This window comes from Amphibalanus amphitrite, unplaced genomic scaffold, assembly GCF_019059575.1.
Source record: "Amphibalanus amphitrite isolate SeventyFive unplaced genomic scaffold, NRLGWU_Aamphi_draft 000156F_arrow, whole genome shotgun sequence".
In the NCBI taxonomy this organism is placed as follows: domain Eukaryota; kingdom Metazoa; phylum Arthropoda; class Thecostraca; order Balanomorpha; family Balanidae; genus Amphibalanus; species Amphibalanus amphitrite.
The window spans coordinates 360,043-378,766 of record NW_024881651.1 but is presented as its reverse complement, the minus strand read 5'-3'; the positions used below and the strand labels follow the sequence as shown (position 1 = coordinate 378,766).

Below are 18,724 nucleotides of genomic sequence, written 5' to 3'. Positions count from 1 at the left end.
TTAGGTATGTCTACAGAAAAAAACTGGGGTCACTGATGTTAGTTGTCGGACCTTCGTCCCCATCTTGAGTTGAGATGTTAGTTTCACAACGTTTCGGCCAGTTACTCTCCGGCCGTCGTCACTCGTCAGGTATTCTTTGACCCTCAGAAGGACCTGGATGTTGGTGACGCCGTACGCGTCAAACAGTTCGAAAGCTCCTGTAGTCAGCGGGAATCGAACTCGGGTTTCCCCGGTGATGGTCCACGGTTCTAACCACTCCACTATCGAGGCAAATTAGACTATGGCCGGAGAAGTTACTGGCTGAAACGTTGTGAAACTAACATCTCAACTCAAGACGGGGACGAAAGTCCGACAACTAACATCAGTGATACTAACAGGCCTCGTATCAAACATTCAGAAAAAAAACTAAAGCTTTTTGGGGTTGATGGAATGATGTGGGGAAAGAAAAGAAGATTTGGTCTAATTGACTTTGTCTTACCTGCAGACCCATATTTCATGCTAATTTGCATGCATACCAGCCTGGTATCAGCTTTTATCATGCATATCAACTCACCCCTTGATGGCATATCAACTCACCACCTGTCACTTTTCTTAAAATTATAAAAAAGCGTTGTTATAGGTGAAACCCAAAACTACCTGGGATCAACAGTAAATTGATGGTAGTTTCTTTCCCAGTGCATGTTGTTCCATGAATATCCACCGTCTTTGCTGTAGGGTGGGGACTTTTCCTTAGTTTCAAAATCAGAAGAAAAAAAGGACTTTGAAAAAAGTAATGTGTTAAGAAGGCACTGCACCACATGCATGTCTTTCTCAGCTATATGCATCACTTATTGGTTGCTTCACTTCACAGAAAAATAAAACTGAAAATTGGTTTACAAATGGATGAGCAGCACACATTTTAACATTTTTCGAGCAATTTATATCAACTCACCACCCCATATCAACTCACCCCGGTTTACGGTATGTGAATAATAGCCGTTTTCACGACGGCCATCTGGTACACATTTGGTAAACATTTGCGTCAGATTTGGTGCAGATTTGTTCAAATTAGGTTCAGTGTGTTTCTTCGTAGCTATTAGCTAGGGTTGCGCTAATTGCATATATACCTTCTTTGTCACACAAATAGACATTATCATAGACTAAAGCACTGCAATGAATTCATAATTTAAAGATATTTGCTGTAAAGAAGAGTTGGTACAGATTTGGTCAAATCAGGTGCATTCGCCAGATAGCCCGTCGTGAAAACGGCTACTGTGCGTTTAAAAGTGGCTAAAATGCAGAATGATAGCACAACTTCCATCGAACTTGATCAACTGAACTAAACCAACGATCATTGTGGGAATAATTCGGATGACACCGCTCTAGCTCAGCAATATTTCAGCATATTTTTGACTTGTATGTCAAGCGTATCTTCTGCGAACGGCCGCTAAAATTGCTCGCACCGCTGCAGCGATCACAGCCACATCCTAACTCAGCGCCGAAATTGGACATTATCCAATCACGTCCGACAGCGTCGGCTGGATAAATAACACTGTTGAACGGATCATAAACGCACAGCTCCTGATTGTGATTTATCCCACTTTTGTGCCACGCACGCGTTTGAGGTTTGCGTCAAACAGGACTCCCTGCCCGTTTCTGGTCCTTGTCCAAATCGCAGCACGCCGAAAATTCCAGTATCGCGTCCACCTCCCTGGCCATTTCCGGCGGTGTTTGAATCTGTTCTAGTCCATATATTACAGCGGCGGCATATGGTCTCTGGTCAGGGCCGATGGTCCTCGGCGGTCCGCCCCGTCCCCTTCCGCCGGGACCGTCTCACCCGCCTGTGGCCGGGAACTTTGAAGACTTTGTGGACATTCCGATGGGGCTGACCACAGCTGCCGTCGGGAGGGCTCTCTTTGTGGGCCGACTGGCTCCGATCGGCGACCGTCCGTTGGCGTCTTGACCGGCCCATTCACCCCTCCGCCCGCCCCTGTCCACCGCGAGGGGCGGCCCCCGGCGCCTTGTGCGGTTATATATGAGACAGCGTCGGCCGCGACGCCGTGCCCCCGCCCCTGATGAGCCCCGCGTCGGTCTGGAGAGGCTGCGTCTGTCGAGGGGCGATATCCTTCAGTGACCAGAATCTCTCCCCAGCTGGATCTTCATCCCTTCACCTATCCCCCACCTCGTCTCCACCCTCGCCGGAGACGGCCCGGGCATGCGAAATATCGCCCTGGAGAGGAACAACAGCTGGCTGGAAATCAATCAGCGTCGATGCCGATGCCATTGGGAGCCGATGGGGAGGTTAAATTTAAGCCCTAATGACTCCGGCGGCCGGGGGGACCACCGAGACGAGCGGGACGGGGTGTCGAGTAGACAGGGGACTGGGAGAGGGGCAACCGGCCAACGGATGCCTGCTGCGACAATATCGACAGCTGAGAGGGCAGAGCTGCTTGGGTGCATGGACATTGGACAGAGGGACATAAACTATTACCTGATTTTGTGCGAAATGGCTGAGCTGTTGTCATATAATTGAATATCTTTGTGAAAACTTGGTATTATTTTTGCCATTTTTATCTTCCTCATTTTCACTATTTGTTCCTCATTTCTTTTGTAGCTTTCCTCATTATTTGTTTTTAGATTTCTTGAAATAAATTATTTTATAGAACGTTACACTTATCAATGAGTGGCCTAATGGGTATTTCGTATTTAGTTCACCGTTTCCGTATTGCTGGTGAACGACCGATTGATATTTCCTCGAATAGCAATCGTTCCACTTATTGCACGCGCACTGCTCATGCATTCCGGGGAAAAGCGGTAGCTCATTGCATTTCGCGCTTGGCCAGTCAAGTAGCCAGGCGGTCGGAAGGCTGCAGGGAATATCATGCGCCCGGGTAAGTCAAATAGAGTCGTGCTGTCGGCGAGGCGGACCGGGCCGGAACGACGTGGCGCGCCGCCGACCGTTGCCTGACAGTCGCCGTTTTCGCAGATAATTACGATGACATGCTCGCTTGGTACATGAGCAACTACTGCACATTATGGCACCGAGGAATTCAGCTTCCGTCACGATCACAGCATAAAGCTCGTCATTATGAGACCCTTTTTTCCTCTTGAGAGCATTTAGATCATTTTCAACGAATATCAGGTCACATTAACTGCGAGATGTTGCAGAACAGTGCCTATCTATCATAATATTAAATGCGCAAAAAACGGAACCGGTCCGGTGTAGCGCCAGCTGAGCGTGACGTCACAGACGGCTGCTGGAAAATGTCTGTTTCGCGGCACGCGCCGTCACTCGCGCGTTTTTGTGTGGGGCGGGAGGGGCGACACGGGGGAGGCGCGTGCACGGGCGCGCGCGCGGGAGCGGACAGCGCCCAACAAAAAGCCCAATCAACCGCGGCAGAGCGAGGGGTGCCGCGATGGCGGTGTCGACTGTGGCTATGCGTCTGATGGGGAGGAGCTGGGCGGCGGCGGCGGCCATGGCAGGATGGGCCCACAGGTTTGCTATGAAATGACATATTCGCTAGTTTGCTATATTCCATATCCAAATATGCGTCCAAATATATCTAAATTTATCCAAAGTTTGATATAATTCATAATCTTACTGGAAAGTTTTTAGTTGAACGTAATTTTCTAAGAATTCAGGAAGCCAGATGACGCGATATGACCGATCAGACAACTTACCCTTCCAACAAAACCCTTCGCGGCCTCCTTACCATCCCTTCGCCCACCCTAACTATAGCCGCGTCACTGCCGGTGCTCTCGCAGGCGCGCCGCGATTCGACCCGGCATCAGAGGAGCGCCGGTGAGCGGCCTCAGAGAGAGAGCATGCAAATGTAAACATGGCCGGAATCATTAATCTCGCCGCATAGAGGAGCCGATGAAAGGAAAACAAAGAAAAAGATAATAGGGAGGAGGCGCAGATAATGGAAGATGATAGGGGGAGGGAGGCGGGGCGGCGGCGGAATTTACCGCTCATGTTGAGCGCTGCTTCGATGCTATGGTAGACTCTCATTCTTGTCCGATCTATGAATATCAAGTGATTATTAAACAATGAATTGATCTCTGAGCTCAGAGCTGGCCTTTTACTTCGGGTGGCGTCATTATCTGTGGGCGGCTTAATTCCGAGGCTATTAGGCGAGTGCCTCATTGAGCACTTGAACAGAATTGAAAAAATAACATTGCTGAATGCTTATGCTCTTCTGATTCCGTATAATTTTGAAATATGACATTTGAAATGGGTTTCGATGCAACAGCGGAATGAGTCTCCCTCCCCCCTCTCTCTCTCTCTCTCTCTCTCTCTCTCTCTCTCTCTCTCTCCCCTTTTCAGTTCGTGTGCACTCGTGCGGAATCCCTGGCCACGTGTCCTTCTGTGTCCAGTGTGTCCTGTCCGTGCTCTCGGACAGTGGGGGAGAGGGTCACAGGGGCGCGATTTACGCCACCCACAATAGTCAAACCGTCAGCGGCGCCTTTCATCTGGAAGGGGGATGGAAACTAGAGAGGAAAAGAGGGGGTAAAGGCAGTGGCCAATTCCTGCCATGTATGCGAGTCCGGCTTCTACAACATCTATCCATGCGTACCTATTGTGCAAGATGACAAAAGTTATTCGATTCAGCCTTCATCGAAATATCATCCAAGCAGAGTTTAGGGGTTAGCTCAAATTGTCAAAAATTATTTCATCCATCATTAGTATTCGTCATCAAATCATTCATTTCATTTATTTCATCTAAATGCCATTCAAGAGTCTGTGAATTGGGTACCACGTAGTAATACCAATTTCGGTTGTATCTGAATTTTGTAATGTTCGGAGTCTAGACTGCGTCATGAAGAGAAAGGAGGTGCAAGTGATAACAAGATGAGCCTCTCACTCCACGAATACGACCCTTGTAATCATCACCATCCCACACCGGCCGAAGGAGAGGCGGGATGACGACAGGCGACCCGACCTGACCCGGCCTGACCCGACCCTGAGCATTGCGGCCACATGCTGAGTGGTTTTGGGCCGCTCGAACCACTGAGGTTATCCGTGTCGGCCACACTTCATAGCCCAACTGTGAGATTCACTGCCGCGAAGAACACATAAAACGAATGCACAGACTGTCAAAATGACTTAATTAAATAACAGAAAGGTACACGACTGGTTTCAAACACAGTGGTGCATGCTAGACTGACCTGTTTGAACTGTTCCTCGTAGTTCCACGGTGCCTGCGTGTTCCCCGTGCCGGTGGCGGCGGCCGGCTGGCGAGGCGAGTGGCCCGACGAGCTGGTCGGCGGGCTGGCCGCTTCGCGGGCCGGCGGCGACGCGCTGCTGGCACGGCCGGCAGCGCCGCCGTAGCTAGCCAGACCGCCGAGGCCGGGCAGCGGCACCAGCGACGGCGGGTTGCTGGCCATGGAGGCGGCCAGCAGCGACTGCGGCGACAGACGGTGACGCGGCAGCGACGACGGATCGGCCGACGCGCGAGACTGAACCGGCTCACGCAGACGAAAGTCGGGCGCTTCGTTATCATTTGTATCCTGAGGAAACAAACGTAGATTAGCACCACGGCCTCGACGTAAAGCATACGGCACGATTTTAGTTGACATTTGATCGCTATTCATCTACACGTAACAATATAACATCACAACTAAGCGTAAAAAATATTCCCCTTCCATGGATAAAAGTAGGAAAGCCACCAGCGACAAAAAAGGTTCCTCCGGTTCCTCATGCAGGGATCCCTCATCTTTAAAGCTCCAAAAGACACTCAAACCTCTCCGTCCACAATCACCACATTCCCTGACACCCCATCTCACCTTCCTGCTCCTGACGTGCGCCACGTTGGCCACCTGCTGCTTCAGCTTCTCCAGCACGTCCTGGCTGCAGGAGTCGTCATTGGTCTCCGCTTCAGGCTCTGGGTCGGAGCGTGGGGCCGGGGAGTGCTCTCGGGAGCCCGCAGAGCCGCCGTCAGACATGTTCCCCTGCCGGATGGAGAACATGTTGTCAGTGAGGTGTGCGGTGTGGTGAAGAGAAAGCCTCTAGACGTCAGGTCAGGGAAGCCTCCAGACATGGGTACTTACGCAGAGGGTGGGTGATATGACAGAACTGGACACCAGAAAAGTGAACTGCAAGACTCCATTTAGAATCCGCCATATTACGAGAGAAGATTAAACGCGCCCACATATTTTAGACAAGTTATACCCCAATGCAATACGAAGGTAACGTTTCGATTCTGGGATCTCTGGAGGCGAGGTCATGTCAAGAAGCTCCATTGCGTCACTCCACGCTACTAATGCTCTCTGACCTACAAGTGGCGTCCCACATATCAAGCTCGTACCATGTTCTGCGGATATAACCGGTGTAATCCGGCTCTGTATGAGGATTACAGCCGAGCGACATCCGCTAACGCTGCTACTCTCCGGTGGTCCCGTGAGTGACTCCTCCTTGCACAGGACGTCTACGCCCACGGGCGGGAGCCGAGACTCGACAACGGATTCACTGCGGTTGGACGATACGGTGATACCATGCAAATCATTTCGCAGTACCAGTGAGTCACTAGTCACTGGTTGGTGGTGACTTCTTGTGATTTGGGAGCGGCTTGGTCGACTTGGAGCGATCCAGACTCCAGAGTAACTCATTGAAACTTGAGTGAGTCAGCCTAACTCAGGGTGACCCGCAGTGTGTCAGTAGCTCGCTGCTGACTCCCGTGCCGTCTAGCTCAGACGTCTCTCAGGCTCCCAGTCATCTCAGCACTGACCAGGAACCCTTCTCTCCCGCGGTGCGTCTCTCCAGCGGACCACCGCGCCAGGTCGTGACGCGTCGATCGCGGCACATCACGCGCACGGCGTCGGTCGCTGGGGGGCGCCGCTGTCGACGATAAACAACCGTCTGCGCCGCGGCCCGTAATGACTGTCGAGATGGCGGGCCAGCTCCATCTCTGATGATAATTCGGGGCAGAGCCTACGGAGGCGCCTGCTGAGTAATGCCGCGCGGAATTAATCTTGGCCGGTTTTGTTTGTTTCTGATGCGGCAGCCATTAATCTCGGGCTGGGAGGTGACGCTGCTGGTGTCAAGATGCTAAAGGCGTGTGAATACGGCCGAGCTCGGTGGCCGGCGTGGTCCGAATGAAGCGACCAAGACGATTGAAAAATTGAGTTGACAGGACAAAATTGTACTGGTTTCATGCCCGCACAGTGCACAGTGCACATTGCATAGTACGTATGAGTTCTCAACAGTTCTTTAGAATTCAGAATGACAGTTTTTGTTACGATAAGAACGCATTTTGCCATTTATTTTCTCAGGAAGGGCTAACGTGATAACGATAAGTCAAAAAGTAATTGATTTACGAAGATAGTCTTATCAATTGATGGTTTTGATTATATCTACCTGTTGACCAATCCATCAGACCATGGCGGCATTCTCCGGCGTCGCTGGCCGGTAAAATTCAATCACCCATTGTCAGTGGCCAGGTCGCCGGTGGCAGGCAGGGCGGCAACATCGCCCTGACAACCGTTAGGTGGCTCGGCTGGGCTCGTAAACACGCGGCGCACAATACGCCACCGCTGATACATCCCTGTTTATTCAATTCTATTCAGCGATCCATCTCGCATCCCGTTAGGTTAATTCTCATCCGGTCCAGTTGCCACACGCTCGCCGGTCCGCCGCCACCGCCGCCGCCGGTCGGCCGTCTCAGCGCCGCCGTCTCGCCGTCGCATTCCAGCGGTGCGGGAGGTCCGACAGGTACGCTTCATTCAATCAAACAGCGCGCCCGTGTCTATAAATTTCACCGGCTAATCGGCGTCGTCTGTCTTGTCAGCTGCCTCGGCGGGCGGCAATAAAGAAATAAAATCACCTCAGGTACGGGACGAGCGCCGGCAGCCGCCGTGTGTCTCGCATCATGGGAAAATCGGATCGGCAGCGGCGCTGGCCGGTCGGCGGAATCTCGTTGACATTCCGGCGCAGTTTGGGCCGTGCTGAATTGATTTATTTGTCGTTATTTAGTGGGCGGTCGGGCTGCCGTGAGAGCCGCCCTCAGGAGTCTGCCACAATCCTTTTCTCGCGCGCGGGAGCTCATTACCATGCGGGGCACAGGAGTCGATTGGTGATACCCAGAGCTGCGCCCGCTCGCTGGATTGGTCACAGCTCGTTCGTCACATCGGCTACACGCCGGCATATTCCAATGAGATTCTCACGCGCCACCGAGTCCCAATCTGAATTCAAATATGCAGGAAATGTGTGAAATACGGGCAGCCGACAGCGCCACGGGCCAGGTGAGGCCCATCTGCCGCAATCGGAGGGGTGGGGATGGGAGAGCCCCCGCCAGAGGGAGACACATGGCAAGGCGGAAAGAGAGAATTACTTAAAAAAGAAAAACATTTTCTCCTTAAAGTCTTTTATCTAAGAACTTTTATAAGAATTGTTAGGAAAATGGCAAAAGTTTTTATACAAAAACAAATATCTGGCCGACGCGACGGCAAACGAAATTTCAGACGCAATCTGCTGTTGGACAGGTCATAATAACAAAAAAAAAAAAACGTCTTGACGACTACAAAAAATATGATATTTTACATCTCCGCTACCCAACAGCGAATTTTCCTGCCCCGACCCCCTGATATCTGTCCGTGTCGGCCATTTTCCGCTGCCAGCCCGCTGTCTGTTTGCCACTCTCTGCCAAGAACAAAAGCTAGCTCGCAGGCGGAGGCCGGCCGCCAGCTGGGTGCGTCCTGATAAATGATTACGCTCCTCTCGGCCGGTGTATTTTTGGTGGCGCCGCGGCTCGGGACGTGGGCGCGAGAGGGGAGGGACGGCAGGCCCCACCGGTGGGGTTTCGACGCCCCACCCCAGGGCCTCCGCCGGCTGCGCCGCCGCCGCCGTCGCTATTTCCGTCTTGTGTATTTATATATCGCCCGATCGCGCCGTGGGCCGTCGATTTGTACGCACCATCAAAGTCGTACACAGGGGGCGGCAGGCGTCGACGTCAGCCGGCTGTGTGTAGAGAGGGGAGGGGTACCCAGCACCCTCCCCACCACCCGCTGACGTGGGGAGGGGAGTGGTTCCCCGCCCCTCCCCAGCCCACGCCTCCCGCAGGCGTGGAGACGGCCCAAGGCTATTCTGGGCGACCGGGGGGAGTTTGATGGAAGCCAGATTGGCGCAGTGATTTTGACAAACTGGCCAACAGGCGTCGATTGCCAGATAGGCGGACTGATGCCAGACAGGGTGACTGGGGACACGCAGAACAGGCGCCAGAACTGGTGACAACGACTCGGCCGATTATGAGGTGAAGAGTGGCAGTGGGTCGTTGTGACGCCAGTGTCGAGGTGTTAGCTCATAACTTTGTGCGCGACTCGCTGACATAGGCGGCGAATGATGACAGGGGCGGAAGGAAAACCAGGCGTGGCATTTTGAGGATTAGCAGAAGGACGTGCTGAAGGACGTCTTCCATGACCTGGTGACGGCAGTAGATTCCGGAATTACGTAAATGGGGACGAGGGGACGTCACATCTCCATAGACGAAGCAAGGGACAGCAGGACAGATGCTTCATCATCAAAATAAGCTAGTACCTGCGACATGTTGGTTTATCTTTGTCGATATACCATATGCTAATAACTTCAAATTTATCAGATATTCACCACTTTATAATTCAAATTTTTATCGAAAATCAAAACCCCGTCCCCACCACCGAACCTTCAGTTCCTAGTCCCATGTGCAGACCAGCTGCTGCTCAACAGCGCCCGCTCGCTGGCAGTTCGCTCCTTCTGTGGCCTTCGTGGCCGCCTGACACGCGTTCTCAGCCAAAGGAGGTGAATTTATTGCTCAGCGGATTATAGATGCTTGAAAGATGTATCAAAAGGTCCTGTCGACGGCTCGCTTTGTGCGTTTTGGGGCGAGAAGGTGTTGCCGCATTGACAGTGGCTTTGCGGTCTGAAAGAAATCTGAATATGCAAATATCGGCCAGGTGCTTTCAAAATGAACCCGGCAGTTTTCGGTGTGACAAATTCATTAATCGGCGCGGAACTGCAGCGCATATCGCAGCTTCCCAATTCTGCGGATAGAGGCGTTGACGTCATGGGTTCTGGGTCTCAGAAAAAACGCCAGACGAAATTCCATTCTTCTGAAAGCCAATCGGCAATCGCCATGGTTGAAATGAGACGAGCTACCGACAAGACTGCAACAAATGTGATCCGTTATCGAGTCAATAAGTTAGGTTGGTCGACCTTTCCTCTGAATCTCTGTTCTGTTTGCACTTACGTCATCCTCTGTGTGCTGCTGAAGCTGCTGATGCTGATGCTGCAGAAGTTGCCGGTAGTGCGCCGCCGCTCCCCAGACAGCGCTGTTCAGACCTCCACTCTGAAGCACAGAGCACACCGAGGTCAGGTGACGATTCAGGTTAGAGCGTGGCAGAAGAGTTCATAACGGATGCTCCGAGAGCGAGCCTTCCCAAACCACCGCCCTTCAACTTCCAACGCCCAAACTATTGACACCAACTTCAATGGTGAAAAACTATCCCATTAATATAGAATGATCCAATTAATTAGCATACTGCGGTGAGAGTGAGTGAGCGGGTGGCGGAGCCCGTCGGTTGGCTCAGCAGGGGGCCAGGGAGGAGGCACCGGGCGAGGAAGGGGTCAAAGATCACAGCGCACACTACCGGCGAACCTCCCCTCCCCTCCTCTCCCTCCCACGCACCCCACCCGCAGCCGAACAGACGGGCAGGCGCGGCAGGCAGGACTGGGAGAGGCGGACGAGCAGACGCCCGAGAGCCAACGCGGCTAGGCGAGCCGCCACCGGGCAGACGCACGGGCGCGGCACGGATTCCGTGTCGGCTCGGTCACGAGAGCCCCTGGCCGTGACCGAGCCGGCAGCCGACGAGCGGACGTCGCTTGTTCTGCCAGCACGCTCCGGTTTATAGCGGCCGGTTTATAACAGGAGTTCGGGTGAAGAAGCGTGGGCGGCGACCAAAGGCGTGGGCGTGCAGCACAGCACCAAATATCCACGGCAGAGCCCACCGAGCGCTAGACATGGGTGACATTGATCCAATACTTGGTTAGAATAAACAGAAAAATAATGCCCAAATGTAAGCAGGCTAATTGCAATTCCAAACAAGACTAGTGGTATCGGTACTCGCCAACCTATAAATAGGTTTTCGGGTGCGAGTCTAGGCTGGGCGACTGCCGACTAGGAAACAAAGTCAAAGTTAGCCGAACGTAGTATTGGCTGGGTCGGTCCCAGCCAATACTGAATTAACGCTGCCCAGCCCGCTTGACCGCCCGAATTCCTAGCTTGGTCCACTACCTTTGGAGCGGACCCCGGAATAATTACGGAACAATTGTGCCTGCGCCGGCCGACGCTGACAATTGAATAGGAAAGGTGGCGATTTATGTTCTTGCTGGACGATCGTCGGCGATCGGCCGATGGATGGAGTTCCTCAGGGATCGGTAATGGCGCCGCTCATCTACGCACGCATCGCGACGGACGACGAAAATTAGAGCCAGAGACGGAATGAGGAGCGTCTCGGAATGGGAGATTCGGCGATTATGCCTGAGAAGCTTGGCAGTTTCCTTGGAGAGGTGAACGGAGGTAGGGTGTTTCACACCGGGTGTCGAATCTGGTTCGAACTGAGACGATTGTCTGACGAGCAGGTGTGATTGGCCACTTGGGCTGGAGGGAGGGCTAGAGAGAGAGAGAGAGAGAGAGAGAGAGAGAGAGAGAGAGAGAGAGAGAGAGAGAGAGAGAGAGAGAGAGAGAGAGAGAGAGAGAGAGAGAGAGAGAGAGAGAGAGAGAGAGAGAGAGAGAGAGAGAGAGAGAGAGAGAGAGAGAGAGAGAGAGAGAGAGAGAGAGAGAGAGAGAGAGAGAGAGAGAGAGAGAGAGAGAGAGAGAGAGAGAGAGAGAGAGAGAGAGAGAGAGAGAGAGAGAGAGAGAGAGAGAGAGAGAGAGAGAGAGAGAGAGAGAGAGAGAGAGAGAGAGAGAGAGAGAGAGAGAGAGAGAGAGAGAGAGAGAGAGAGAGAGAGAGAGAGAGAGAGAGAGAGAGAGAGGAGAGAGAGAGAGAGAGAGAGAGAGAGAGAGAGAGAGAGAGAGAGAGAGAGAGAGAGAGAGAGAGAGAGAGAGAGAGAGAGAGAGAGAGAGAGAGAGAGAGAGAGAGAGAGAGAGAGAGAGAGAGAGAGAGAGAGAGAGAGAGAGAGAGAGAGAGAGAGAGAGAGAGAGAGAGAGAGAGAGAGAGAGAGAGAGAGAGAGAGAGAGAGAGAGAGAGAGAGAGAGAGAGAGAGAGAGAGAGAGAGAGAGAGAGAGAGAGAGAGAGAGAGAGAGAGAGAGAGAGAGAGAGAGAGAGAGAGAGAGAGAGAGAGAGAGAGAGAGAGAGAGAGAGAGAGAGAGAGAGAGAGGAGAGAGAGAGAGAGAGAGAGAGAGAGAGAGAACGATTTTAACAACAACCAACAGTGACAACACAGAATAGGATGGTGTGAAGGTTTCAAAGGAGGGATAGATTGATTACCGTAAATCTTTTTCAATGGACGATCCAATAAAGATTGAAGCGCCCGTGTCCTGATAACCAACCAATTTCCCTAAATTTATCACTATTTTTCATCCACGCAAACAATCAAGTGCGCTATCCTTCTTCTGAATCACAAACAGATTCATGATAGACAGCCAGCGCGGGGTCAGTACCTATGGAAAGGCTAGAGGGCGGGTGTTGAGTGATTTTCCAAAGAGTGCCAATCGGCAGAGATCAGGACCTTCTGAAAAGGGGGCGGATAGACAACGAGATCTGAAGAGCCGCCCCCAGCTCCCTGAAGAGGCTGTGACGCGTCATAATGGCCGCTGGGATAATCCTCAGAGGAGGCTTATCGCAGGAAATTGTGGCCCTCCTCGCTTCACCACAAACACCGTGTGTGCTACTAAAATGGAGGGAAGGATGTGCTGACAACTGGGATGAGAGAGGAGCACTTGGCCGAGGTCTGAGAGAAGAAAAGGAGAAATAGAAACATAGAAAAAGAAAGGAAGGGAAAGAGACAGAGGGCGAAGGAGAGGGATAGAGGCCTTGCAAACCTTGTTGGATTCGAGAACGTGGATGAATTAGCAGTTAAACTCCTTCCAGAACATAGACTGATTGGTTGCAAGTGTTTTCATTCTCAGGTTGTCAGGAAATGGTCGAACATATTGTCACTCAGAGCGGCACTGGGAACGAATCAATGGCACCACTGCAGTCCGGTGTTCCCAAAGCTTGCCAAAGTTTGCGGAGTGTTCTCGGGGACCCCGTCCATTGACCATAGGTGACCTTCCCACTTCCCAGGCCTGTCGGACGCGGGGCAGCGGCACTGGATATAGAGGGGTATAGGTGGGGTAGCGGCCAGCGGGGGGGGGGGGGGGGTGTTCAGAGACCGGTGTGCCTCAGTCTGGGGTCGGCCGAGTGATTTAAACCCGACTGCCCTATAATTTGCCGGACGCCCGACCGTCCGCGGCCTCTGCCGTCGGTGACACCCGGGGTTAGTCCGGCGCCGGTCCGCGCTAAGCCGCTCCGCTCCGTCCACGGGCCAATGCTAACAAGGTACACACGCCGATCCGCGCCCAGATAGGGGATCTATTATCGGCCGGCGCTCCTTGGCCGCGCGGCGGCGCATTGTGGCCCGGCGGGGGGCGCCGGTCGGCGAAATTGCATCATTTGGTAGCCGAGTGGATCAAAGCCCGTCCGCCGCGGACAGGGCTACTGCCGTGCTCTGTGGCTGGCCCGGTACTACTGTGCGATCTTTGGACACATCTAACGAGCTTCCAGCCATGTCAGCCCGAGCGCTAGTCACTGGGCGCCATTCGATTCCGGAAGAGCTCGTGCAATCATTGCAAGCTACATTAACATATCGATCAGTCCGTCTAGCTATCTGCAGCTGTCGACCTAACATTGCCGTCCCTAGCAGCTCAGCTCGCCATGTGGCCGCGATTAACAACTTCTCGAAACCACCGGCGGGTTTTTACGCTCAATTTCGGGGCCGCCGGGGGTGGCCGAGGCGATTTGATCGGCGGCGGGTGCGTGCGCCGCCCCCATCGCCGCCGCCCAAATCGTCCCTCCGTCAATGACACCCAGCAGACGGTGCCACCGTCGTACTCGGCTCTCTAATTGCATATATGATTGCCGAAATTGGCTTAACGGCGCCTCAAGGGCGCGCTGTGGGCAGCGGATGTCGGCATGGTGGCCATCCGACAACCAGGGCGGCCATGATGGTAGGCGGGGGCGGCGGGGGTGGGGGAGGGTGGCGGTGGGGGCGGAGGGGGAGGGGCGACAGCACAGCGGAGCTCTTGGGGATCAGGCGAGACCAGGGATTGATCTCAGGTAGAGAAAGGGGCAGATAAGGAACCATGTCTTTTCCGATATACCCATCATCTTCTGAACGGTGAGAGAAAGAGCATAGGGCCACAAAGATAAATGTCCATAAATAGCAAAATCCTGGACAGTTCTCGTCTGACGGGATCCTCATCTACAATTGATGAATCTATTCGATGACCAGCGAGCATCTGCCGTTGCTTTGGCGACAGATCCGGGTTGCGATGCTCGCAAGGGTTCAGAGTTGATTGGCAAGCGGCAATCTTACACGCACAAGCCAAATATAATCACATTTATGATTGCTGTCCACTGCTGACTAGAGGTTTTCCGCTAACATGATCTGGCCCAATTTTGCTGGAGATATTACCTGCTGCGAATGGTCTTTATTTGCACGAGTAAGCTGCGAATACGATCTGAGCGGACTGATTGGGTTGGTGGAGCATCACGGTCACAGAGACGGAGGAAGAACATGATCCGGCGGGCTCAATTTGCAGCGGCACCTTTATCCTAAACTATATCCTGAAGCTATTCTTCATTAGGAAATGCCTCTAAGATATAGAATAGGCTAAAAAATAGTATAAAGTGCCATTTGATATAAAATGACATGACCCCCCTTCTTGGTATGCCGCATCATGTGGGCCCTGGGCAGTGAAGCGTTATACGAATTTAGAGAATGGCAAATTAGTTGTATGCAGCAATAAAATCTGACACACATTACCAGAGGCACAGACTAGAGGTAACCATGCGGCCACGTTCAACGGAGGAGGGCTCAAAAAGTTTAGAAAAACGCTCATTTAGGCGCATCCATTGGGATGTCCTCGCACCATTGTGGCTATGCCTGGACCTGTTATCTGTTCACCATTATCAGAGATAGTGTGTTTACGTCATCGGGTGATTCAGTGTGTGCTATGACATGACATCGGACCTATGTGCCGAGTTAGCACTGATATACTCCAGCCGAGTGTCGCACAAACAACATTGGCTCATCCATATCAGCTGCACCTCTCCACACCCAAACGAGGGTCAACGGTCGCGACGGGCCATTTGTAAGCGGTGGACTGGACGGGGGTCCTCCGAGCAGCTTCAGCAGACGGCTGCCAAGGGTCCGGGTGGCTGCAGCTTTGAATCGAACTATACTCCTAACTCCAGCCATCATCAAGGCTAGAGGTCACAGCCGATTTGCAGCCACTTACCTAACCAGCATCGGAGTGTTGCTTATCACTGCTACTGGCCCGCAGCCACTTCCAAAAAACAAATAATAGTTATTGCAAGTTGCAACTCAAAGTACACAGTTTAAGCTGTTCCCTACAGCTTCTCCCTGCACCAGCTCCAGCAGCAGTCAGCACATCGGTCATTCTTCAGCACCAGCTAGCACAAGCCACCTACCTCCCTACGTTATATGATCAGCAATGTGTCATGCACGAGTGACCGGGCGGGCTCCACAAACACTGGGGACTGCCTCGAGCCGCAAGAGTCACCTCTGCAGCGTTTCTTTACGCGCGGTTTCACTCCAGAGCATCCTACATATTACACCATGCTTTGTCTATTGGAAAACCATAGCGTTCACCAGCCAACCCGTCATCAGCCCCGCCCCAAACCACAACAGGCGGGTGCATTCACCCGTCAGGCGCTGCCGTCGGGCCACGGCCGCCTCACTGACGTAGTCTGCCACCCTTTCAGCTTCACCGATGTATTCCGAGTTCCTATATTGATCCGCAGCTGAGTGTCTATCTGCAGCGTTCACGATAGTCTCTCGCATTATCCTCCCCCCAACCCCATCCAACATTTCGCCAGAAACATTGTCATGACCACCCCGCTGGCTTCTACCACCCTGACCTTTCATTTATAACACTGTACTCACCACGGCTGTCTCTACGCCTGCCTCCTTGCCGCCGTCCATATCCGCAGCGTGACTGATGAGCAGCGGCGACCCGTGCATCACCTGAGTCCCAGCTGTGCCACTCAGAAATACCGCCAGAGCCGGGCACCAGTCCAATCGGCAACAGCCCACCCTCAACCACCACCCGCCGCGACGGCCGCGACTACACTGAGGCGGCCGCCGCCGCTCGGCCGCCGGCCGCCGCCTAATCGGCCAATCAAACGCCGATCCGGCGGCCGCCGACCAATCAGAGGGCGCGCAGCCTGCCGGCGCGCACGATCATTCTTATATCAGGGTAATATCGGGGCAGCGGCGCGGCGCCGCGGACGTATCGAAGCATCCACAATGGAGGGCTGTTGATTCGGGGGCGAGCCAGACGTCCTATTGGCTGCCGGCGTCCGCCTGAGGCGGCGCACAAGATGCGGCGATCAATACGGCGGTGGGCAGGCGCGGATACAAGGGGGGGGGGCCATGGGGGCCATGGCCCCCCCCTTGGCCGATTTTTTTCAAAAATAAAATAAAAAGTTAAAAAGTTAAAAAGCTGAAAAGGGGGCCTCCTGAAAATAAAGTGGCCGAAATCCGATGAGTTTTTTTTTTTAACCTACCCACTTAGTTATTTCTTAGAAGACTAGCTGAGAAGACTTCTTTGTTAGAAGATTGGTAAAGCTTTTCATAACTTGGAGGTCTCTTATACTCACAGAGATGACCACTTTTACAGGGCCTCCTAACCTGCACAGAGGGCCTCCAAGCCTGCACAGATGTTGAGATGTTGCCTGAACAGCTAGATAAGCTCAATAGACGCAGTTTTTTTTTTTTGGGGGGGGGCCCAACAAGTGGGAAGATGGGGCCTCCAACAGGTGGGATTATGGGGGGGCCTCCTGGTTTCTAATGGCCCCTCCCTTGGAGATTTTCTGGATCCGCCCCTGGCGGTGGGTGGTCTGATCGACTGCTCTGACCCTCTTTCCTACTCTCTCCGCTCGCTCTGTCTGTATACCGCTCGTGCCGGGAGGAGGCCAGGTGATGCGAGGATGTCCTGGATCCACCGAGAGGAAATATTGACCAGTGACCTGGACTGCTAAGAGGAACTACTGGCCGGTGGCCTGGGTCACGTCACAGTAGCGGCGGAACACCTTCAGTTAAGGGGTGTCCAACACTGCCGACTTTTGGTCCCATTCTTTCCATGCAACGCCCATAGGGCTAATGTTAAAATGTCAAAATCAAAGGGGGGCACGGTGCCCCGGTGCCCTCCCCGTTCCGCCACCTATGGGTCACGAGAGGGAATACCGGCCGGTGATCTTGCGCTCCAGAGAGCAGCTTGAGACTGGTGACATCTACTTATCGAGAACTCCCAATGACCTGATCACCGAAAGGGAATATTGGTCGCTGATGGGCATTGACCTACGGCTGGAAATGACGACCGGCACCCGACTTTGTTTTCTTCATCTAGGATAACCTGAAGACTGATTCTCACCAAGAGAGGTGACAGAGGCACAGGTGGCGGCGCTGTGCGACAGCCTTGACTTTGTCCGCTGTCCTACTCACAGTGAAACTGCCAGCGCCGGGCAGTCGTGTTTGTTTATTGGAGCGTGTCACCTGCCAGCGACCTTTAAACTGCCGGCCGAGCGGCGTGAGGGGAGCCTAGTCACAAGAGGATCAAAAAGAGCTTATCGCAAATTTAAATTAAAATATATGATGCTTGGAACGGTAGCTACGAGTAAAAGCAGCCACCTCATAGTTATTACGCTATTTCTTAACGAAATTTGATCGATTTTCTACACCGTCTTAGCTCCTGTCCAATGAAAAATCAAGACGGCGCTACACTGTACACTTGACGGCTTAGATAAGCGGATTAAGTCCGATTTCTTTCTTTTTAGTTCGCCATCCATCTTTCGATATTGCACCTCAAGGGATGCCGTGCGTAAGTGTGCCTACCACTGGATTTGGAAATGACGCAGTCGAAATCGCTCATTCGCTCCTTCTTCCTTAGGTAGACGCTTGCACCTATTCATACATCTTATTTCGTGTGTTTTTATGACTGACAGCGGATGCTATGTCTAGATATTTTGAAAAAGGTCCTACTCTTTTGATGGTTGTCGTTTTTTTAATCTTACTTGTGTTTTTTGACTTGTTAAGTTCTTTTCTTGATATCGGTATTGGTATGCCTTGCTATAGGTATGGCTGAGATTTGAGAATGTTCCTTGATCATATATTCATCACTTCAAAATATTATGAAAGTTACGCCAAATACGACTCAACATTGGTGATGAACTGTAAAGCAATCCACTCGCAGAAGGTCTTTTATTCAAGATTTAATTTCAACTACACTAGTTATGATTGATTAAACAATAAATATACATAAAGATGAAGCCAATAACCATATTTTGTGGAGCCAAGAAAGTCATTTCAATAATCTGCTGTTAAAGCTTCCCAGCGACTGATTCTGCCACTACTGTTGTCAATGCAGCTGCGATGACAGCTTACGTCTGCTGAAGCTGCTGCTGTTATTGCTGGAGCTGCTGCTGCTGCCGCTGTCGGGGAGACAAATCTAGCACGGTAAGGTCACTGCACTCTACGATTCCTCTCTGA

At 52.5% G+C, this 18,724-nt stretch overlaps 1 protein-coding gene across 1 annotated transcript in view; it reads right to left on the bottom strand.

The window, feature by feature from the left end:
- The window catches only part of LOC122383165 (AT-rich interactive domain-containing protein 3C-like), a 35,212-nt gene extending 18,910 nt beyond the window's left edge, over positions 1–16,302 (bottom strand). Inside the window, exons 1-4 of the mRNA XM_043369337.1 lie at positions 16,121–16,302; positions 10,200–10,298; positions 5,767–5,931; positions 5,149–5,490 (exon numbers count right to left, since the gene is read on the bottom strand). Of these exons, the coding sequence (XP_043225272.1) occupies positions 5,149–5,490; positions 5,767–5,931; positions 10,200–10,298; positions 16,121–16,198 (684 nt within the window). The 5' untranslated portion in view covers positions 16,199–16,302. The remainder of the gene's footprint in view (positions 1–5,148; positions 5,491–5,766; positions 5,932–10,199; positions 10,299–16,120) is intronic.
- Positions 16,303–18,724: the final 2,422 nt, after the last annotated feature.